The sequence below is a fragment of the Ahaetulla prasina genome, chromosome 8, assembly GCF_028640845.1.
Source record: "Ahaetulla prasina isolate Xishuangbanna chromosome 8, ASM2864084v1, whole genome shotgun sequence".
Classification (NCBI taxonomy): domain Eukaryota; kingdom Metazoa; phylum Chordata; class Lepidosauria; order Squamata; family Colubridae; genus Ahaetulla; species Ahaetulla prasina.
The window spans coordinates 75212391-75236512 of NC_080546.1; the positions used below are offsets into that span (position 1 = coordinate 75212391).

The 24122-nt window shown below is 42.9% G+C and overlaps 1 protein-coding gene across 3 annotated transcripts; it reads right to left on the bottom strand.

Annotated features, from left to right (window-relative positions):
* Positions 1-15987: 15987 nt before the first annotated feature.
* Positions 15988-23763, bottom strand: TLR2 (toll like receptor 2). Of its 3 annotated transcripts, none has more exons than XM_058193134.1 (2): positions 23623-23763; positions 15988-19609 (listed from the first exon to the last, which is right to left on the bottom strand). In XM_058193134.1, the coding sequence occupies exon 2, from the start codon at positions 19601-19603 to the stop codon at positions 17276-17278; it is 2328 nt and encodes a 775-aa protein (XP_058049117.1). In that variant the 5' UTR covers positions 19604-19609; positions 23623-23763; the 3' UTR covers positions 15988-17275. The 3 variants fall into 3 exon arrangements, with proteins under 3 accessions (XP_058049117.1, XP_058049118.1, XP_058049115.1); XM_058193135.1 differs by having other exon boundaries at positions 23486-23744; XM_058193132.1 differs by having other exon boundaries at positions 23473-23744.
* Between the last annotated feature and the right edge of the window lie 359 nt (positions 23764-24122).

The window sequence follows — 24122 nt, forward strand, 5'->3', positions numbered from 1 at the left end:
AGATTTTTATTCAGGATTCCAACTCTTAGAAAGACCTTTTTGCACAGAGGTGTAAATATATACATAGTTCCCTGGCTCAAATATCTATATCCAGGTGTATGAATGCAACAGATGGCAACTCGGGAAGCAAAGCAAACCCTGCAGTGAAAGATCGATGCTCAAATCACATTCCTTGATGGATTCCAGGGCTGGAGTGCAGGAAATCCCAGGTCTCCATAGGAACATTGGCATGAAATATCCCTTGAAAGTGGTCCCAATACAAATATTTAAACATTTACCCACTAGCCCTCTCTAGTACATCTCCAGGGCCATGTTGAGAGCAATTGGTTGGAGGTAAGCACAGCTGAAGTACAAACCCTATTCCTGGGTGGTGGTGTTTTTTTCAGTTTCTGTTCACATTGCAAGCAACAGGGATGTCTTTTTTTAACATTAATTTTTTTAAAAGTCAAGAGTAATGCAATGAATCCAGAAATACTTTCTACCTATACAGTAGCTATGCTACCTATTAGTGCAGGATCCCTTAGACCAGAGATGGCTAATCTTTTTGCCATCACGTGCCGGGGTGGGTGGGTCGCGCACATGTGTGCAGACACTCATAATTCTATGCGCCTCGCCCCCATGCATGCGCGCATGACAACCCCCCTTCCCCCGCTCCTGGCACATAATGGCCCAGTAGGCCCATTTTTCTCTCTTAACTGGCTCTAGAGCCTTTCTAGGAGTTGGGGTGTGTGTGTGTGTGTGAAAACGGCCTTCCCCACTCCCATGGAGGTCCTCCGGAGGCCAAAAAACGGTTCATTTGCCAACTTCCAGTGGGACCGCAAGGGCCGTTTTTTGCTGTCCCCAGACTCCAGGGCTTCTCTAGGAGTCTGGGGAGGGCCTTCTGCACCCCTTCAGACATCCTCCGAATGCCAGAAAGAGCCCGTTTGCCAATGGGATTGGAAGTTGGCAAATGGGCCGTTTTCAGCCTCAGCGAGCTGAGCTCGTGTGCCCACTGATACGGCTACGCGTGCCGTAGGTTCGCCATCACGGTCTTAGACCAAGGGTGTCAAACCGGATGTGTCACATGTAGGCCACGCCCACCCTAGCTCCACGGATGGGAAAAACGTCATGAAACATCACAGGACAGCAACGTGGCACATTGAGTTTGACACCCAGGTTAAAAGGGCAGAACAGTCCTCTGTTGTAGCAGGCAGAGCAAAGATGTTAAAGATGACCTTAATGTGAAGGGGCCGTGGGTGGCTCAGGCTGTAAGACAGCCTGTTATTAAAACACAGCTGCTTGCAATTACTGCAGGCTCGAGTCCCACCAGGCCCAAGGTTGACTCCGCCTTCCATCCTTTTTAAGGTAGGTAAAATGAGGACCCAGATTGTTGGGGGGGAAATAAATTGACTTTGTAAATATACAAATAGAATGAGACTATTGCCTTACACAATGTAAGCCGCCCTGAGTCTTCGGAGAAGAGCGGGATATAAATGTAAAATAATTTTTTTAAAAAAAGATGTTGACTCCAAGAATTGCCCCACCAGCAGGTACAGGTAGTCCTCAATTTACGACCACAATTGAGCCCAAAATGTATGTTGCTAAGGGACGCATTTCTGGAATGAGTTTTGCTCCGTTTTGTGACCTTATGTCATGTCCCACTCCTCCGCTGACGGCCGGGTCAGGGAAATCCGAATCAGGCGTGCCTCTGCAGCTCTGCCAAAGTCCTAGCAAAGTCCTCAAGGCAGGCAGGAGACCAGAAAGTGACTTCAGCAAGATATGTTCAACTTTGCCTGACTCAGAGACTGCCAGAAAGCAGATCCTTTATATAGGCCATGGGGTGTGGCTCCATGACTCAGCACTTATCCAGGCCTGCCCCTCCCTTCCTTCTGACGCCGCCGCCTATCAATTCTTCTGAAGCGAGGGTCACTCCAGTCGGCAGCTGTTGGTAATTGACCTCCCTCAGGCTCACATGCTGTGGGGCATGGGAGGGTCTAGTTGCTCCGTTGCCTGGGCATGGAGCCAGGGCTGGGGCAGGAGGTGCCCCTCCTCCTCAGCCTGTCTGGGCATGGAGCCAGGGCTGGGGCCGGAGGCATACTAGGACATTCCTCAGCATTCGGAAGCAGATAAGAAGACCCGGCTGCGGTGAGGCGGGCAAGACACAACACCTTTCTTGACACATTTGTTAAGCGAATCACTGCAGCCGTTAATTTAGTAACATCGCTGTTAAGTGAATCCGGCTTCCCCATTGACTTTGTTTGTCAGAAGGTCACAAAAAGGGATCGCTTGACCCCGGGGCACTGCAACCGTCATAAAGATGAACCAGTTGCCAAGCATCTGAATTTTGATCACATGAACATGGGGATGCTCCAAAGGCCGTAACTGTAAAAAATGGTTACAAAACATTTTTTTCAGTGCCTTTATAACTTTGAATAGTCACTAAGTGAACTATTGTAAGTTGAGGACTCCCTCTATTTAGGACAATATTCTCAATTTTCTCAATCCTAACATCTTGAAAAAGTGCGGATGCTGACTGGGAGAAACTGGGAGTTAATTGCACACATCTTGGTTCCCAAGGTTAAGAAACACGATTTTAGAGACGTAACAAATGTGTTGATTTTCAAAGGTCTGGAGGCTGATAAAACTGTATCCTGTAATACAGGAGTCTGCAAACTTGGCTCTTTTAAGTCTTGTGGACTTCAACTCCCAGAGTTCCTGAGCAAAGGTGGCTGAGAAACTCTGGGAGTTGAAGTCCACAAGTCTTAAAAGAGCCAAGTTTGCAGACCCCTGCTGTAATAAATGAATTCATTTTTAAGATGCCATTTTTATCTCACAAATTATCCAGCAGGGGGCCGTCAAAGTGCTAATGTTCTGAACCTGAGTGCTCAGCCAACTTCACGAAAACAGAATTAAAGAATTAAAACTATTATTGTTTCGGGTGTAAAGTTTTTACCTTATTAGAAATTATATACTTCTGTGAGTCCAGCTGATTTTTATTATTATTATTTATTTTATTATTGAAAACAAAGATGATGACCACAGTGTTCAGGAAAGAAAATGTCTTTGGGTAGTCTATAAACAGGAACAGGAATAGTTATTTAAAAGAAAAAAAAATATGATAAACTTTCAGGGCGGCAGCCTTCTTTAACAATCTTCTTATAGCATAAAGCATCCATGAATTTGATGGAGCATAATTCTGAGAAAGAAAAGGAGTGGAAGATTAAAAGGGTGGGGGATGAAGAAGAGATGGAATTATTTACTAGCCAGAAATAAAACCATACGTGGGTGAAACACAGGCAGATTTCACATAAAAACTTTCCAATTTTGTCCTTTTCTAGGAAGAAAATAGAATGTGGATGGCAAAAGCAGAAATGTTACAAAAATGTCATATCTATTTGAGGCTACTGTATTCAGCTACACTTCAGCAAAAATCACTCATAGGATTTATTGCATTGGTAGGGACGCGGTAGCTCAGTGGCTGAAACGCTGAGCTTGTCAATCAGAAGGTCGGCAGTTCAGCAGTTCGAATCCCTAGTGCCGCGTAACGGAGTGAGCTCCTGTTATTTGTCCCAGCTTCTGCCAACCTAGCAGTTTGCAAGCAGATAAGAAATGCAAGTAGAAAAATAGGGACCATCTTTGGTGGGAAGGTAACAGCATTTCGTGCGCCTTTGGCGTTGAATCATGCCAGGCATGGAGACATCTTTGGACAGCACTGGCTCTTTGCATTAGAAATGGAGATGACCATCGCCTCTAGAGCCAGAAAAAACTAGCACACATGTGCAGGGGAACCTTTACCTTTATCTTTATAGTGCATTGGTACTATAAAATAATTTGGAACACATTCTTAAAAGTAACTTTTATATATGTTTGTAAATGCAGTAGAAATGTTTATTAATTAAGACACAAAAACAATGTCTACAAGCTACTTTGTAGCTACAGTATACATTACTGCTTTTCAATTTTTTAGCAGTTGTAAACTTTATACTTTGTGTCTTCACATAAAGCTGAAGATTGGCATTAGTTATACAAATGTGTATCACCCTGCTATTTTCTTTCAGGCAGGTTAAAAGCAATGAAAGAATAAAAGTGGAATATAGCAATAATCTATATATTAGGTGTTAAGTTTGGGTATTGACGAGGCAGGAGACCAGGTTAGTGACAACAGCTCTTTAATATAGTGTGACCCAGCAAAACTCTGGAGAAAAACCTCTCCTTATATACACTTCAGCCAGAGGCTGCATCCAATCAGAGCGAGATATTTCCGCCTAAAACTCCCGCCAAAACTTACAGTAATACATTACACTCCTTCCTCCCAGAAGGCACTTTGCCAATATTTGCATATTACTTCTCGTAGTCCTGCAGTGCGTGGGGCGTCTCCTGACTCTCCCGGACCTGCGCAGTTCACTTTCTGGAGTTGAGTCGAGCTTGCCGGAGGGACTTTTCGCCCTCTGAGCTCCTCCTCCCGCCATCCGGCCCTGGATTATTCGCCGGCTCGGACCTGCTGTCCTCTAGAGGGACCGGAGGGTGTCGCTGGACCTCGCCTGACTCAGATAAGTCTCTGTTTGGTTCTCGCTTTCTGTTTGTTCTCGGCTCCAGTCAGCTGTGGGGTTAATTAAATCATAGTCAGGGCTGGTCTCGCCTAATTCTGCCTTATCGCTCAATCTGTTTCTTAATTGATCTATGTGGCGCCCAAACTCTGCCATCGTCTATTTCCACTAGATAAGATTTGGGGCCCGTTTTGTCTATGACTATCCCCCTCTTCCAGCTTGGGCCGTCGCTGTAATTATGTGCCCACACTGAGTCTCCTATGTTTAATTCTCGGATTCTATCTGGTTTTGTTTTGAACCCGTCCTGTACGTAGTTCGGGTGTAGCCGGTCTAGCGGGCACCGTAGCTTCCGCCCATTAATAGCTCGGCTGGGCTGCGGCCGGTGGCCACACAGGGGTCCTGTGTTGACGGTTAGGAATGCGTCGATTTGTGCCTGCCAATCGCCGGGCCGCTTCGTGATAGCGCTTCTTCGCACTCCGAACAAAGCGTTCAGCAAGGCCGCTCGACGAGGGTGGAACGGCGCTGAGAGGGCATGTCGGATGCCCTCTTCAGCCAGGTACCCTTCAAATAATGCTGCGGTGAACTGTGGGCCGTTATCGGACACGAGGGTGTCCGGTAGCCCGTGCGTGGCGAAAAGGTGTTTTAGTGCTGAGATGACAGCTCCCGCGGTTGTGGAGTTCATTAGATGATCTCCAGCCATTTGGAGAATGCATCCACCACAATTAGAAATGTTTGGCCGTGGAAGGGCCGGCAAAATCAATGTGTATGCGGGACCAAGGGCCTTGGGGTTTCTCCCACTCCAACACTGGGGCCGTGGGTGGCTCAGGCTGTAAGACAGCCTGTTATTAAAACACAGCTGCTTGCAATTACTGCAGGCTCGAGTCCCACCAGGCCCAAGGTTGACTCAGCCTTCCATCCTTTATAAGGTAGGTAAAATGAGGACCCAGATTGTTGGGGAAATAAATTGACTTTGTAAATATACAAATAGAATGAGACTATTGCCTTACACAATGTAAGCCGCCTGAGTCTTCGGAGAAGAGCGGGATATAAATGTAAAAAATTTTTTAAAAAAGATGTTGACTCAAGAATTGCCCCACCAGCAGGTACAGGTAGTCCTCAATTTACGACCACAATTGAGCCCAAAATGTATGTTGCTAAGGGACGCATTTCTGGAATGAGTTTTGCCCGTTTGTGACCTTATGTCATGTCCCTCCTCCGCTGACGGCTGGGTCAGGAAATCCGAATCAGGTGTGCCTCTGCAGCTCTGCCAAAGTCCTAGCAAAGTCCTCAAGGCAGGCAGGAGACCAGAAAGTGACTTCAGCAAGATATGTTCAACTTTGCCTGACTCAGAGACTGCCAGAAAGCAGATCCTTTATATAGGCCATGGGGTGTGGCTCCATGACTCAGCACTTATCCAGGCCTGGCCCTCCCTTCCTTCTGTCGCCGCCTATCAATTCTTCTGAGCGAGGTCACTCCAGTCGGCAGCTGTTGGTAATTGACCTCCCTCAGGCTCACATGCTGTGGGGCATGGGGAGGGGTCTAGTTGCTCCGTTTGCCTGGGCATGGAGCCAGGGCTGGGGCCAGGAGGTGCCCCCTCCTCCTCAGCCTGTCTGGGCATGGAGCCAGGGCTGGGGCCGGGAGGCATACTAGGACATTCCTCAGCATTCGGAAGCAGATAAGAAGACCCCGGCTGCGGTGAGAGCGGGCAAGACACAACACCTTTCTTGACACATTTGTTAAGCGAATCACTGCAGCCGTTAATTTAGTAACATCGCTGTTAAGTGAATCCGGCTTCCCCATTGACTTTGTTTGTCAGAAGGTCACAAAAGGGGATCGCTTGACCCTGGGGCACTGCAACCGTCATAAAGATGAACCAGTTGCCAAGCATCTGAATTTTGATCACATGAACATGGGGATGCTCCAAAGGCCGTAACTGTAAAAAATGGTTACAAAACATTTTTTTCAGTGCCTTTATAACTTTGAATAGTCACTAAGTGAACTATTGTAAGTTGAGGACTCCCTCTATTTAGGACAATATTCTCAATTTTCTCAATCCTAACATCTTGAAAAAGTGTGGATGCTGACTGGGAGAAACTGGGAGTTAATTGGGTTCCCAAGGTTAATTGGTTCCCAAGGTTAAGAAACACGATTTTAGAGACGTAACAAATGTGTTGATTTTCAAAGGTCTGGAGGCTGATAAAACTGTATCCTGTAATACAGGAGTCTGCAAACTTGGCTCTTTTAAGTCTTGTGGACTTCAACTCCCAGAGTTCCTGAGCAAAGGTGGCTGAGAAACTCTGGGAGTTGAAGTCCACAAGTCTTAAAAGAGCCAAGTTTGCAGACCCCTGCTGTAATAAATGAATTCATTTTTAAGATGCCATTTTTATCTCACAAATTATCCAGCAGGGGGCCGTCAAAGTGCTAATATTCTGAACCTGAGTGCTCAGCCAACTTCACGAAAACAGAATTAAAGAATTAAAACTATTATTGTTTCGGGTGTAAAGTTTTTACCCTATTAGAAATTATATACTTCTGTGAGTCCAGCTGATTTTTATTATTATTATTATTTATTTTATTATTGAAAACAAAGATGATGACCACAGTGTTCAGGAAAGAAAATGCCTTTGGGTAGTCTATAAACAGGAACAGAAATAGTTATTTAAAAGAAAAAAATATATATGATAAACTTTCAGGGCGGCAGCCTTCTTTAACAATCTTATAGCATAAAGCATCCATGAATTTGATGGAGCATAATTCTGAGAAAGAAAAGGAGTGGAAGATTAAAAGGGTGGGGGATGAAGAAGAGATGGAATTATTTACTAGCCAGAAATAAAACCATACGTGGGTGAAACACAGGCAGATTTCACATAAAAACTTTCCAATTTTGTCCTTTTCTAGGAAGAAAATAGAATGTGGATGGCAAAAGCAGAAATGTTACAAAAATGTCATATCTATTTGAGGCTACTGTATTCAGCTACACTTCAGCAAAAATCACTCATAGGATTTATTGCATTGGTAGGGACGCGGTAGCTCAGTGGCTGAAACACTGAGCTTGTCAATCAGAAGGTCGGCAGTTCAGCAGTTCGAATCCTAGTGCCGGAACGGAGTGAGCTCCTGTTATTGTCCCAGCTTCTGCCAACCTAGCAGTTTGCAAGCAGATAAGAAATGCAAGTAGAAAATAGGGACCATCTTTGGTGGAAGGTAACAGCATTTCGTGCGCCTTTGGCTGAATCATGCCAGGCATGGAGACATCTTTGGACAGCACTGGCTCTTTGCATTAGAAATGGAGATGAGCATCGCCTCTAGAGCCAGAAAAAACTAGCACACATGTGCAGGGGAACCTTTACCTTTATCTTTATAGTGCATTGGTACTATAAAATAATTTGGAACACATTCTTAAAAGTAACTTTTATATATGTTTGTAAATGAAGTAGAAATGTTTATTAATTAAGACACAAAAACAATGTCTACAAGCTACTTTGTAGCTACAGTATACATTACTGCTTTTCAATTTTTTAGCAGTTGTAAACTTTATACTTTGTGTCTTCACATAAAGCTGAAGATTGGCATTAGTTATACAAATGTGTATCACCCTGCTATTTTCTTTCAGGCAGGTTAAAAGCAATGAAAGAATAAAAGTGGAATATAGCAATAATCTATATATTAGGTGTTAAGTTTGGGTATTGACGAGGCAGGAGACCAGGTTAGTGACAACAGCTCTTTAATATAGTGTGACCCAGCAAAACTCTGGAGAAAACCTCTCCTTATATACACTTCAGCCTGAGGCTGCATCCAATCAGAAGCGAGATATTTCCGCCTAAAACTCCCGCCAAAACTTACAGTAATACATTACACTCCTTCCTCCCAGAAGGCACTTTGCCAATATTTGCATATTACTTCTCGTAGTCCCTGATCGTGGGCGTCTCCTGACTCTCCCGGACCTGCGCAGTTCACTTTCTGGAGTTGAGTCGAGCTTGCGGAGGGGCTTTTCGTTCCTCTGAGCTCCTCCTCCCGCCATCCGCCCTGGATTATTTGCCGGCTCGGACCTGCTGTCCTCTAGAGGGACCGGAGGGTGTCGCTGGACCTCGCCTGACTCAGATAAGTCTCTGTTTGGTTCTCGCTTTCTGTTTGTTCTCGGCTCCAGTCAGCTGTGGGGTTAATTAAATCATAGTCAGGGCTGGTCTCGCCTAATTCTGCCTTATCGCTCAATCTGTTTCTTAATTGATCTATGTGGCGCCTCAAACTCTGCCATCGCTATTTCCACTAGATAAGATTTGGGGCCCGCTTTGTCTATGACTATCCCCTCTTCCAGCTTGGGCCGTCGCTGTAATTATGTGCCCACACTGAGTCTCCTATGTTTAATTCCCGGATTCTATCTGGTTTTGTTTTGAACCCGTCCTGCACGTAGTTCGGTGTAGCCGGTCTAGCGGGCACCGTAGCTTCCGCCCATTAATAGCTCGGCTGGGCTGCGGCGGTGGCCACACAGGGGTCCTGTGTTGGGCGGTTAGGAATGCGTCGATCTGTGCCTGCCAATCGCCGGGCCGCTTCGTGATAGCGCTTCTTTCGCACTCCGAACAAAACGCTCAGCAAGGCCGTTCGGCGCGGGGTGGAGCAGCGCTGAGAGGGCATGTCGGATGCCCTCTTCAGCCAGGTACCCTTCAAATAATGCTGCGGTGAACTGTGGGCGTTATCGGACACGAGGGTGTCCGGTAGCCCGTGCGTGGCGAAAAGGTGTTTTAGTGCTGCAATGACAGCTCCAGCGGTTGTGGATTTCATTAGATGATCTCCAGCCATTTGGAGAATGCATCCACCACAATTAGAAATGTTTGGCCGTGGAAGGGCGGCAAAATCAATGTGTATGCGGGACCAAGGGCCTTGGGGTTTCTCCCACTCCAACACTGGGGCCGTGGGTGGTAGTGGTCTGGATTCCTGACATACCTGGCATCGGCCAACCCTGTCACCGATTTCCTGTCCATTAGGGGCCACCAGACATAGCTCCTGGCTAGCCCTTCATCCTTACAATTCCTGGGTGACCCTCATGCAGTAGTTCCAGGACTTTTCCTCAGCTTCTCTGGAACTACCACCCTATCCCCCAGAGCAGGCACCCCTTGCACAGACAATTCCCTCTTTTCTTTACAAACTCTCTAAAGCAGTCGCCCCGGTACTGACATCCCTTGAACCCAACCGATTACAGTTCTTAAAACAATGTCCCGGTAGGAGGCCCGAGCCACTTCCTGCGATGTGACTGGGCCAGAGTCCCAAGAGTCAATTAGTAGAACGGGGGTGCCCGGAGTAGGGTCCTCGATTTCCCCGGGCAATGGGCATCTGCTCAATGCGTCCGCATGCCCCAGCTCTTTCCAGGTCGATGCTGCAGTTTGTAGAGTAGGCGGCCAGAAAAATAGTCCATCTGGTCAGCCGGGGTGATAGTGCCACTGGCGTTGGGCGGTCGCCAGCCAGTAATCCCAATAGCGGTCTGTGGTCAGTGATAATTTCAAAGTCTCTCCCAAAAACGTATTCGTGAAATTTTTTCACCCTGACACTATTAGAGCCTCCTATCTAGCTGGCTGTAATTCCTCTCAGCCGGGACATCGCTCGTGAATAGAACGCTATAGGGGCTTCAGTGCCGCTTTGGGAGTCTGTGGCTAAGTACAGCTCCTACTCCATAGGGGACGATCACAAACCAATACTAACGGCAGTCTGTTGTTGTATTGTATTAACAGTCTATCGCTTGATAGCAAACTTTTTACTGCCTCAAATGCCCTATTCTCTGACTTCCCCCACGACCAAGCAGTGTTTTTTCCAAGCAACTTATGCAGCGGTTCAGCAACGGTTGCCTTGTCTTTTAAAAACACGGCGTAAAGTTTACCAGACCCAGGAAAGCCTGGAGTTCTGTCTTGTTTTTGGGTGCTGGGGCTCTCTTTATCGCCTTGACTTTGCTCTCAGTGGGTGAATCCTTTTTGTCTATTCTATAGCCCAAAATTCAACAGATTCGACCCTATCTGACACTTGCTTGCTTTGACTTTTAATCCTGCCGCCTAAAAATGGCCAAAACTTTCCTTAATCGCTTCCCAGTTCTCTTAAATCTTCCCTGATACCAACACATCATCGAAATAGTCGACTCCTCGGTAACCCTTGTAGGAGCCGCTCCATCAAATTTTGAATAGCCCGGGCCACACTCACCCGAACTGTAACCGGGTGCACTTAAAGGCACCCCGTGCGTTACAATGGTCTGGGCTTCAGCTGTGCTAGCATCTACGGGTAGCTGTTGGTACGCTTGTGCCAAGTCTAATTTGGCGAAAACTTGTCCGTGCCCTAGTGAGTGCAATAAGTGTTGCACTACTGGAACTGGGTAGGCGCTTTTGCAATGCTTTGTTCAAGGTAGCCTTGTAATCAGCGCAAATTCTTATGGACCCGCCTGGTTTTATAGGGTGACGATTGGCGTCTCCCATTTGGCATGGTCAACTGGCACTAGTATCCCTGGCTGACTAATTTATCTAACTCTTTGTCGATTTTAGGTTTGAGTGCAAAAGGAACCCTCCTTGCCTTTAACCTAATGGGAGCTATTTGGGGTCTAAATTGAAGGAGATAGGGGTCCCTTGTACTTGCCTAAACGGTCCTCGAATCGTCTGCGAATTCCTCCATTAGGGCGTTTGCAGGTTGCATCCGCTCCGGTGGGCGCCAGTCACCCCATTCCCAACGCCCGGAACCAGTCTAGCCCCAGCAAGCTTGGCAAGGTTCCTCGACTAACGTGATGGGCAGGGTCTTTTCGATGTCCTGCATTGACCTCGACGGTCGTTGTCCCTCGAACAGGGATGCGGTTGCCCTGGTAATCCTGCACCCGGAGCCGTTGTTTCTGTAGCTTGCGCTTGCGATGTGGCAAGGCTTTCACAAAAGTGTCCCAGGACATGATTGTGATAGCTGATCCTGTGTCTACTTCCAGTCGGCACGGTACGCCTTCAATTGTCGGGTTTGTGAAGATCTTTTCTTGATGCGGGTAGCTGCGTGGTCTATGGTAACAGTCATTCGGTTTGACTTCGCTCTTTCTTTCCTGGCCAATCGCGGGTCGCCTCGCCGATCTCGCTCTGATTGGCTGGTTTGAAATTTCGGAGAATGTGGGTTTGCATCTCTGACTCAGAGCCGCTCTGATTGGCGATTTGAATTTTCGCGGGAAGGTTGGGGTGCTCGGCAGACTTGAGCCAGGTGCCCTTCCTTTCACACCGCAAATGGCGTCCCTGAACTTACATCTTTGGCGCTGATGTCGCCCCGCAACTTCCGCATTCCTCCGGGTCTTCCTTGTCGATTTTCCGTGTAGTGGACTTCTTCCTCCTCTTCGCTGGTTGACTCACGATAGGTTTCTTCGTGGTGGACTGTGCTCGGCTTTGCGCCCGCCATCGGCGTGAGTCGCTTTGTAAGGTGTCTGCTGCATGGTTGGACATCTCATGGGCTCTGGCCGTCCAGGCGTTTGCCAATGTCAGGTTGCTCTTGGCTAGCAACCGTCTCCTCAAACGGATGTCTCTGACCCCCCGTATAAGTTGTTCCAGCAGCTCTTCGTCCAGATCGCGGTACTCGCAATGCTTGGAGGCTTGTCTCAGGTCTGCCATGTAGTTTCTGATAGACACGCGTACTTGTTGCCTGCGCTCCCCACAGTTGTACCGTCTCAGGTATTTCGTCGGGCGTGGTGCGTAGTGATTCGTCAGGAGTGTCTGAAGGTTCTGCCACGATACGGAGTGTAGCGGTGTTGGCTCCGCTAGGCTTCTGCGGCAGCGATGACTGCGGACCCACAGTGGCTTATGAAGTAAGCCCGTTTGCGGTTGTCGGAGACTCCCTGTAGCTCGTTTGCCTCCAGGAAACTTTCGAAACGGGTCATATATATTCCCCATGTCTCCTGGGCAGGGTCAAACGGAGTGGGTGGCGTGTAGCCGGTCATCGCTGCATTCGCTATCACCTTGCTGGGTTTGATTCTCGTAGTGAGTTCAGCTCTGATCTGGTGCTCTGCCTCAAGATCCCACCTCGCCGCCAATGTTAAGTTTGGGTATTGACGAGGCAGGAGACCAGGTTAGTGACAACAGCTCTTTAATATAGTGTGACCCAGCAAAACTCTGGAGAAAAACCTCTCCTTATATACACTTCAGCCAGAGGCTGCATCCAATCAGAAGTGAGATACTTCCCGCCTAAAACTCCCGCCAAAACTTACAGTAATACATTACATTAGGCATTCAATAGAAATTGCAGATGGCTTTAATATGTTATAATACAAATTCAAACTAATACTTTTGTTTTGGAAAAAATGACCTTGAAATATAAACAAAGAGCTTGTCCAATCTTTTTTTGGTATTTAAAGTAGGCCCAACTAGGACTCATGCTTAAGGGGAAAAGCTTTCTGTCTATGTTACATGCCACACAGAAATTATTAAACTATAGAATTTATAGAATTTATTATTGCTATAGAGCTTATTAAACTGCACTGGCTATCTGTGGCCTTTCGGGTGCGCTTCAAGGTTTTGGTAACTATCTTCAAAGCGCTCCATGGCATTGGGCCGGGATACTTACGGGACCGTCTACTGCCACCGATTGCCTCCCACCGACCCGTACGCTCTCACAGGGAGGAACTCTTCAGGGTGCCGTCAGCCAGGCAGTGCCGGCTGGCGGCATGAGGAAGGGCCTTTTCTGTGGGGGCTCCCACCCTCTGGAACGAACTTCCCCCAGGACTTCGCCAACTTCCTGACCTTCGAACCTTTCACCGCGAGCTTAAGACACATCTTTTTATCTGCGCAGGACTGGACTAGAATTTTAAATTTTAAATTTGGTTTTAATGGGGTTTTATTATTTTATTGTGGTTTTAATATTTGGCCGTATTTAATAAGTTTTTTAAATTGGGGTTTTAACTTGTATTTATGTTTATGTTTTACTTGGCTGTAAACCGCCCTGAGTCCCTTGGGAGATAGGGCGGTATAAAATTATGATTAAATAAAATAAATAATAAATAAATAAAATAAAAGCAATACTCCTCCTTGGACTACTTAAGTTCTGTTAAGATGGTAGGAATGTATGGGAATGAAGCCAGACACACCCTACCACAGCCAAGAAGTGCCTGTATATTTACAAGACTTTATTTATTTATTTAATTTATTTATTTAATTTATTTAATTCGATTTTTATACAGCCGTTCTCACGAAGGACTCATGATTTGAGTGCATGTATAGCAGGGGTGAAATGCTCCCCGTTTGCACTGGCTTGCCCGATTAGGTACCGATGGCAGCTGCTGGTTCGGAGGACTGGTAGCAAAAATCCCTGGCCCCGCCCCCCCACCCCCGCCTCTGCTGAGCCACACCATCAGCAGAGTTGTTTTTTTTTACTTTTAAAAGTTTTTCTTCAGCTGAAACATGCCTTTAAAAGTTAAAAAAAACCCCTCTGATGATCGTGGGGCTGAGCAGAGATCATCAAAACCCTTTAAAAGTTTTTTTTAAAAAAAACCCTCTTCAGCCGAAAGGGGGAAAAAAACAAGAAAAAAACCAACATTTTAAAAGCCTCTCCTGGCGATCCCAGAGGAGTTTCCTGATCCTAGCAGGCTTTTAAACTCACATTTTTAACAGACCCCACTTACAAGAGCCCCTACCCATGCCCAGCCAATTCCCCCTCCTCACTTACCTATAATTACTGCTCTTTTGGGCTGGCAATGCCATGCTTTCTTCAGCTACTGAAGAAAAAAAAAAGCTTGCTTTGACTTCCTGCTTTGCTGGCTGAGGAACTCTGGGATTTGAAGTCCACCATAAAATAAAATAAAATAAAATAAAATATTTGTGCAGCTTTCTGAGATTTGGTGTGTTTCTGTAGTGTTTCACTCTAACTACACAAACACACAAAATCTCAGAAAGCTGTATGTGGCATTTTGTGTGTGTGTGTGCGTATGTGTGAAGTGTGAAAGTTGGTTTTTGAGCTTTTTGTGGCTGTGTGAAGTGCAGCTGCTTTTACATTGTGTGAGTCAGTTGTGTTGTGTTGTGTTGTGTTGTGTGTGTGTAAAGTGTGAAAGTTGGTTTTTGATACCTCTTATTGTTTTTTATACTTTATTATTTTTATTATTTATTGTTATTGGCCATGCCCACCCAGTCATCTGACCACCAAGCCACGCCCACCAATTAAGCCACGCCCACAGAACCGGTAGGGAAAATTTTTAGATTTCACCCCTGATGTATAGTGACCAAGGATAAATATAACTTAATATGTAGAATTTAATTTAAATGACTTACATTTCTATTACTTTGCCTAGAGAAATGTTTCTCAACTGGTTAACATTTAAGATGCACGGCTTTTAATTTCCAGAAATCCCAGCCAATAGTGTAAAAATGCATTTCTGTTAAGTTTTTTCTCCTCCTCTACTTATCTGCAGGCTTAGGTATGTTAACAGCCTCTCCTCTTTAATACTCTTGCCCAGTGGACCAACCTCTGAATGACATAGAGTTTTCCCCACTATTGTCTAGAGTTGAGTTGCCCTGTTGTTGGTCTGTTTCGAGGGGAGGGGGTGTCTGCTAATCTTTTCTGCAGATCCTTCTTTGGCCTCAATTGCCTAAGGCCCGTTCCTAGTTCATCTCCCTGGCCATGGATTCTCTGCCATCTGTCTCTCTCAACTGTACCTTCTCTACCCTATGCCTCACCCAGTCACCTTTCACGCTAAGACCATCTCCTGCCAAATCTAGAACAAACTCTCCCCCTTTCTGTGGTTTCCTTTATAGTTTTTTTATTATTTTGAAATCTATATGCAGGTAATCCAAAGCAGTTTTATTTTTTTCCCCCTTTCTCTGCAAGGGTTTGTGATGTAGTGATGGTCAGACCACCAAAGTGCAAAAAACTTTTGACAATCACATGTAATATGCCAAAGTTCAGCCTCAGTACTCAAACAGATGTTGAAAATAGTGGAACAACTTGTCTGCAGAAGTTGCGAATACTCCAACACTGGAAATTATTAAGAAAATGTTGGATAACCATTTGTCTGAAGTGGTGTAGGGTTTCCTGCCTGGGCAGGGGATTGGACTAGAAGGCCTCCAAGGTCCCTTCCAACTCTGTTATTATTATTGTATTATAAATATCCTGCATTGAAATAAATGTATTTCTGTATCATTTTTAGCATTACCAAAATGTTTTGCCATTATCAGAATAATTGACCATCATTTGTGTTGTAAATGTTGTACCTTGATGAACGTATCTTTTCTTTTATGTACACTGAGAGCACATGCACCAAGACAAATTCCTTGTGTGTCCAATCACACTTGGCCAATAAAAAATTCTATTCTATTCTATTCTATTCTATTCTATTCTATTCTATTCTGGCCACAACTCCATGCAGTTATATGCACTCAACTCCTACTGAAATCAGTAGAGTTTGCACACTTCTAAGACACAACTGCCATAAATGGACATCACTAGAAGGCATATTTAACTTTAGTTTAATTAACTCCCACAGAAATCATTTTTAAAGATTTTTATTCCTGAAAAAGTTGGCTATAGAAGGCCTTGAATGGCTGGCTCCAATGGCAACTAGATATAGTTCATTGTTTTAGCTTAACAATGTTATGTTATCGATCCGTGTCTCTTGGTGAGCCAAAGAAATAGCTGGAATATAGAAGTACCAAATAGTTATGTACTTTATTTAAATCAATATGCAATCAATATGCAAAATCTTACCGGAAAATACATTTTTCAATCAGTAAACTAAAATAGTTCCAGGAAGTGCTTTTTTGCCCTAGAAAAAATAAATGAAGCTTAATGCAAATACGCTGGTCATTTTCTCAAAAAACTGAAGATGACAGGAAGTCCCACCTTAGGGTTCATCTTAGGATACATTCAACTAAACAATTTATTCATTTTATGCTTTTAACTGATTTATACGCTGCCTATCTCTTAATGGCTCCAGGGAGCTTTCAAAAGATAATAAAAACCAGTAAAATGCCATCTAGCAGTTGAGTGATTATGTGCCATCAAGTGGTTGTCTGCTCTTAGCAAATACCAAACCCTAAAAAAAAACAATAGAAAAGGACTTAAGTTAAAGTGTATTTATTGTTTAATATTTAAACAATAAACAATCATATAATATATGCTCTTGTTCAACATCGAATGTAGATGCTGATGTTTTTTTATAATTAATCATGATTGAAAAGCTATCTATGTTGGTTCCCTGCTGGCCTCATTTGCTTATCACACCTAAGTTAACTCAGTGGACACATCAAACTAAACACAGTGTGGCTTCTTTGGGTTTGGCTTATTGTACTATACAGGTCCCTGTGATTTGTAAATCAAGATTTACAGCTTAGCATGATGCACGAATTCAGGTAACATCTTGTTTAATATATCACAGTAAAGCAAAAAGTGGCTTAATGCAATTCATAAATTTTATCTAACGATCATCTCAATCTCTCAATTTGTTGGCTCTCAAAGACTCTGCTAGAACTGTACCTTAGCTGCTACACACTCCCCTGCTAATTTCTTTGTTCTCATCCATATCTGAAGAGCTGAGATACATGTGCAAAACTTGGACAAAGCTAGCATTGCACGTTCTCGATATTTCTGCTGAGAGAAAAGCAGTCAACGTACATGATGACGAAAAAGTTTGGTGTTCAAGAAATCACACTTCTGGAAGCCTACTTGCCTCCTGCTAATGGACTAGTCTGGTCTGCGTATCTTGAACCATAACAAATTCTTCACACCAGAGAGGCTGCTAAAACTAATGGAAAAGGTGTATTATACCAATTTCTCATCTAGGCTTTTATTGCCGTTTTCAAATTAAACCAAAATAGCTGTTGTTGATCTTTATCACTTGGCCATTCAAGGTAAGTTTTGGTTCTCATTAATTTTCGGAGTTTGCAAAACCTTTCCGGGATTGTTTTTGTTGGAATAGATTCCAGGAGGATCAAAATGGCGGTGTCATTATTCTCATCAAAAAAACGGAAGTGAGAAAAATCCAATTCATACTTGCACCACTCACTCCGTACAAAATTCTCTGACAGCACAAACAGGGTTTTAGAACTCTTCTCAATGGAGTCAATAATATTGTCTACAATCCATTTGCCAGGCATGAAATCTCTTTTATGAAGACAGAGTTTAAATGGAGGGTTTGATTGCTCCAACATCTCCACCATAATAGTTTCCACCCATTCAGAGTCTTGTTCACTGTAGGAAATGAACGCATCATAGCAGACTGCCTGGTTATGGGTCCTTTGAGGCTTGCGTTTTGCTTTGAGCCAGGCCAAAGTCATGCGCATATACCAAATGACATGAAACTTGTAGCAAAGAAATGCTGACACCAAAATGATCAGGATTATCAGAATACAAAGGATGGACACAAAAGAACTGAAATGACAGTGAGTCAATTGCAGCTGGGCAATTCCAATCTGCTTCCCTTTTATATAATCTGGAGAATCACAGATGTAATTTTCAGGCCAACCAATACAGATATTATATATTCTTGGATAAGACTGTACAAAGGAAACAAATTCACACTTGCATTGAAAACTGTTATAACGGGCATCCAGCAACTTCAGTTCTCCAAACTTTTCCAGTTCCTGCTCAGAGAACATAAACACATTGTTTTCTGTAATAGTCACAAACATTACATGAGGGATGAAGGCAGCATCTGGTAGAGCTTTTAACCTATTATTTTTAAGGTAAAGTTCCTGAAGATGAGGCAGGCCCACCTTAAAATCAGAGAGGAAATTGTTGCTTGCATCCAGAATTTCTAAAGAGTCGGGGATGCAACCTGTAAGTTTCTCTACTTTACAGCCAGAGATGTTTAAGTATTTCAAGCTTTTTGGCCAAAGACACGATTCTGGCATTTGTTCTAAGTTATTCTGACTTACATCTAGGTTAGTAAGACTGACTAAATGAGCCACACTTCGAGCCGTCCGATCAAGATGTGTCAAAGAATTTTGACTCACATTGAGAGTTTGCAGTTTAGGCCAACTGTCTGGACACAATGAATGCTCAAAAAACAAATCCTGAAGTAAATTTGTTGTGAAATCAAGATACTCTACTGAATGGAACCTTTTTGCAAAATTGCAAGGCACAAGAAACACTTTTGTATTTTCAATGGTCAGTCTGGTAATATTCTCTACAAGATACCACATGGTTGAAAGATCTGAAAATAAATAAAATGCATCTATTTTTAAATTCCTAATTGTTATTTTATGTACATTACTAGAAATTTGCTGAATATTATAGAACTTCCCAGTACCCTGTAATCTGCTATCTATAATTTCTAACTCTTGTAAACGGGTCATTTCAGATAACACATAAAATAAAGGAACAACCTCATTTTCTAAAAAAACACTATCTCTAAATCTAAGCTTTTGAGCAATCATTGGAACTTCTTTGAAATAACGGATAAGGAGTAAAAGGTTATGGTGTATGTTTCTCAGTTCAAGAAACACCAAATAATTTTTAACATCAATTAAAATCAAATTCAGCATGGAGTTGACAGTAACATTCAAAATAATGTGATTTATGCGTTCAAGAGACTGTAGAGCTCCTGGTGAATATTGTTTCAGATTCTGTCCTTCAATCTCCAGTTCTTCAAGAACTGAAATTCCTTCAAAATCTTTTGTCTGTAAAGAAGAGAATTTATCATTTCCCAAATATAGATATCTCAGGTTTTGTAAGCCAGAAAATAATGGATATTTCCCAAGTGTTGAGTAGGAATTCCCTTTTAGGTTTAATTTCTGTAAAGAAGGAAGATTTCTGAACCAAGTGGGTGACAAATAGGTCAGATTATTCCATGATATATCCAAATGCTCCAGCTTTCCAAGGAAGTCAAAGGCATTCTCGTCAATTGTCTGAATTAAATTGGATTGAAGCAAAAGTGTTCTAAGATTGACTGCAGACTTTAGGTCAGCATCTCGAATATGCACAATGCTATTGAAGGCCAGGTCCAGTCCCAAGACAGCATCTGATAGGCCCAGTGGAACTGTGTGCAGACTCTTCCCACGAAAATTGCAATCGGCAACGTCACAAAATGGGATGCTCTTTTCAGCAGAAAAACTTTTAGCTCCAGCAATTGAGATAAACCAAAGACTCCAAATTGGCAACATCATGTTTATCTAAAAGATTTTAAAATAAAATAAAATAAAATGCAATGTTATAATACAATACAAGATACGTTTGGTAATTTTAAGTAGTTTGGTTATAAAAACAAGATGCAGTCAATATTAACAAATATCACACAGAGAGCTAGAAGTAGCTTTAATGACAGTTGGACATTATTTCTTATGTGTTCAGCTACATCAGTGGTTCTCAATCCGCAGATCACTGGTGGGGGGGGGGGCTGCAATGTCATAGGGAGCCCAAAAAGAGGTGTTGTAGTCTCTTAATCTGTTAATGTCCTGTGCTTTTTAACTGTAAAATTGAAATGATGATATCATGCTTTGGGGAATGTTATATGTTGTGTAGAAACATTGCTCCTAGAAGCACGAAGCTCTAAACACCAGCCTGAAGATGACGAGTGAGACTTCGTCGAGACGTCACAAGACGCTTCCAATTTTACGCTGGAGAAAACCCAAATAACCAAAGACCTACATACAAACACCCGCGAAAACCTCAGAAAACATATATACTATATACTATATAGTATATATAATATATATATACTATATATTATACTATATATAATATAATTATAATTATATATATTATATTTTATATATATAGTATATATATATAATATATATATATACTATGGTATATTTGTTTTCTGAGGATGTGAATCTGAGGATTTTTCTGTATGAAGAAATCAGTTGATGAAATTTCGTCATCAACAATTCCTGCTTCTGGGGAGCAATTGCAGCTGTTTCTTCCTTTAATCATAGTGGGGGTTTGATTAGTCATCAAACCCCACTAGCTCCGCCTAATCAGTTCAAACCCCACTAGCAGTTAAAAGGAAGAAACAGCTTCAATCACACATTGCTCCCAGAAGCAGAAGTTGAAGCCTGAAGATGACTAATGAGACTTCATCGAAACATCGCCAAGACACTTCCAATTTTACGCGGGAGAAAACCCGAATAACCAAAGACCTACATAGATAGATAGATAGATAGATAGATAGATAGATAGATAGATAGATAGATAGATAGATATAGATATAGATATAGATATAGATATAGATATAGATATAGATATAGATATAGATATAGATATAGATATAGATAGATATATAGACTATATACTAACCAAAAATATAATTTATATCCAAATGGGGTATAAAATATAGTTTATACCCCATTATGAAAGCTGCCTGATTCAACATGGGCAGATTTATGTCATTCAGTTCCAGTCAGAGTTAAATCCATATTTGGGAACCCAAAGCTTCAGGAACTATACAAACAGCTTTTTTGTTCCTAATCCCAATTTCTTATTCCTTGAAAACCAGGATTTATATGTCTGGCTTTAAACACCGGAACACAAGAGAAAATAAAAGAGAAGTACAGCAAAAGGACAAAATTAGTTAAATGAATAAGTTTGCACAAAGTGCCCAGAGTTTATTTTCCAAATCTGTTACTGCCATTCACATTGAACTCTTTCCCGAGAAAGGAAACAATTGTGAAGACTAAACATTCAGGTCAGTTTGACCTCTGTTTCAAAGAAGAAACAGATTGTTATTTCCTGTCATAACCAGGGAAATAATGTGGCCAGATTTCAAGCAAATTTGAGCACAAGGGAATGAGCAGTGTGACTGCAGTGAAATTATAGATTATAATAAATTATAGAATGGGTAGGATCTAAAATGGTGATGTGGCTGCAGTCCTTTTGAGCTCGTCTAAAAACATTTCATTTTTCCTGCATTTTAATTAATTTAATTAATTTCCTGCATTTTAATTAATTAAGGTTGACTCAGCCTTCCATCCTTTATAAAGTAGGTAAAATGAGGACCCAGATTGTTGGGGGAAATAAGTTGACTTTGTATATAAATATACAAATAGAATGAAGGCTATTGCTAACATAGTGTAAGCCGCCCTGAGTCTTCAGAGAAGGGCGGGATATAAGTGTAAAAAAAATATATTCACCATTTTCATGATTACATCACTTACTCAATTATAGAGACTTGAAATTCTATAGCCACCAGACTTGAAATCCTGGGTTTAGAAAATTTAGAACTATGCCGCCTTCGGTATGACCTGAGCATAGTCATAAAATCATCTGCTACAATGTCCTTCCTGTCAATGACTACTTCAGCTTCAACCACAACAATACACGAGCACACAATAGATTCAAACTTAAAGTGAAGTGCTCCAATCTCGATTGCAGAAAATATGACTTCAGTAACAGAGTTGCTAATGCCTGGAATGCACTACCAGACTCCATTGTCTCATCCCAAAATCCCCAAAACTTTAACCTAAGATTGTCTACTGTTGACCTCACTCCATTCCTAAGAGGTCTGCATAAGAGCACCAGCGTGCCTACCATCCCTGTCCTAATGTTCCCTTTAGTTATATTCATTTTATGTATTCAATTCATGGGGTGAGATCAATAGTAGATAGTTTTTGGTTAAAGCTTTTGGGAGTTTGAGAAGAGACCACAGAGTCTGGTAGTGTATTCCAAGCATTAACAACTCTGTTACTGAAGTCATATTTTCTGCAATCAAGATTGAAGTGGTTAACATTAAGCTTAAATCTATTGTGTGCTCGTGTATTGTTGTGATTGAAGCTGAAGTAGTCTTCAACAGGAAGGACATTGCAATAGATGATTCTATGAGTTAAACACAGGTCCATGGGATTACATACCATAAATGTAAAATATGCATGAACGTACATGCCCACATATGAGTTAAGTGCTAATGGGGATACCTGACCTCGTCACTATGGGAGAATCAAATGGATCTTTGTAAGTCCCATCCCTACATAAAAGGGAGCAGCAGTGTTTCCACACAACACATAACATTCCCCAAAGCATAATATCATCATTTCAATTTTAAGGTTAAAAAGCACGGGATATTAACAGATTAAGAGACTTGGAAGGACCTTGTAAGTCTTCTAGTCTAACCCCCCCCCTCCCAAGCAGGGGACTCTGCACCATTTGCACCACAAATTTGCATCACAAATGGCAGTCCAGTCTCTTCTTGAAAGCTTCCAATGATGAAGATCCCACAATTTCTGAAGGTGGTTTGATTGTTCTCACTGTCAGAAAGTTCTCCTTATTTCTAGGTTGAATCTCTCCTTGATCAATTTCCATCCATTATTCCTTGTCTGGTCCTCAGGTGCTTTGGAAAATAGCTTGACACCCTCCCTCCTCTCTGAGGCAGCCCCTCAAATATTGGAAGACAGCTATCATGTCTCCCCTGGTCCTTCTCTTCACTAAGTTTTTTTTTTCCCAACCAAAAACTGTCTACTATTGACCTCACCCCATTCCTAAGAGGTCTGTAAGGGGCGTGCATAAGAGCACAAGGGTGCCTACAGTTCCTGTCCTATTGTTTCCTTTCCTTATATCCAATTAATAGAGTTATTACATACTCATACTTACAGTATATAAATGTTTATATTTTGTATAGTTATTTCATGCTTATGCTTATATATACTGTGTGACAAAATAAAAAAATAAAGTTCCTGCAGCCATTCTTCATATGTTTAAGTCTCCCGACCCCTAATCACCCTGATTGTTCTCCTCTGCACTTTTTCTAGAGTGTCAACATCTTTTTTATAGTGTGGTTCATCCTGTTTTATATTCCAGTCTCCTGATCATCCCTGCCCTTCTCTGCATTTTTTCTTGCTCTTCTCTGCACATTTTCCTAGTCTGTTTCCCCCCCCCACCATACAGATCACCTTGGACGGCTCTCGCGTCATCTGTACATATATAACTTAAACGTCATCTCAAGACCCTTCATCTCCAAATCTTCACCTCTTCTTTATTTCTTCTTCTTCCTGCACCTGTTAAATTCCAATTATTAAGTGAAAGGGGGAAAAAAAGCACTTACGATGCCTCCTTACTCAAAACTCCCACGAACGGCATTCTACGCCGAAGCGCTTGCTCGGGAGCGCTTCCTCAACGGAGGTTTTTAATCTTTGAAGAAAAAACGAAGAGTTAAAAGCGAAACAAAAGACACGCCTCTGGCGTTATTACTCACTCGCCGAGCTTCCGAAACGTCCCGGCTGCCTTCCTACAAGCCTTGGCGACGGTTCCGCAACATCTGATGCGCTTCCTCGGAAGGCGCTCCGAATAAACCAGCGCGGCGTCCCAGGGGAAAGCAGCCCTTGGAGGAGGAGTGGGGGGGGGGAAGTTTGGGTGGTGGCTTCGCCTCAGTCACAAATAGATTTAGATGTCGAAATTTCCTTCCCGATAGCCACGCCTCGCGCTACGCCCCCCCCCTCTTCGTTCCGCCTTATGCTTGGGAGTTCCCCTATTTTAAGTTTTTCTGCCCAAACTGTCCCAGGTGGTTGTCCTGCAAGGAGGGTGTAACCCTGATTTAAAACAACGCTGCACCCTTCCCACTTCAGAACACCACGATGATGATGATGATGATTCTTATTATTCATTAAACATGAATCTCAGTCAACTGAACATTCAAAAAATGCATCACAAATACCATTGACTGGTGCTCATGGTTGATACGGATTATTATTGTTA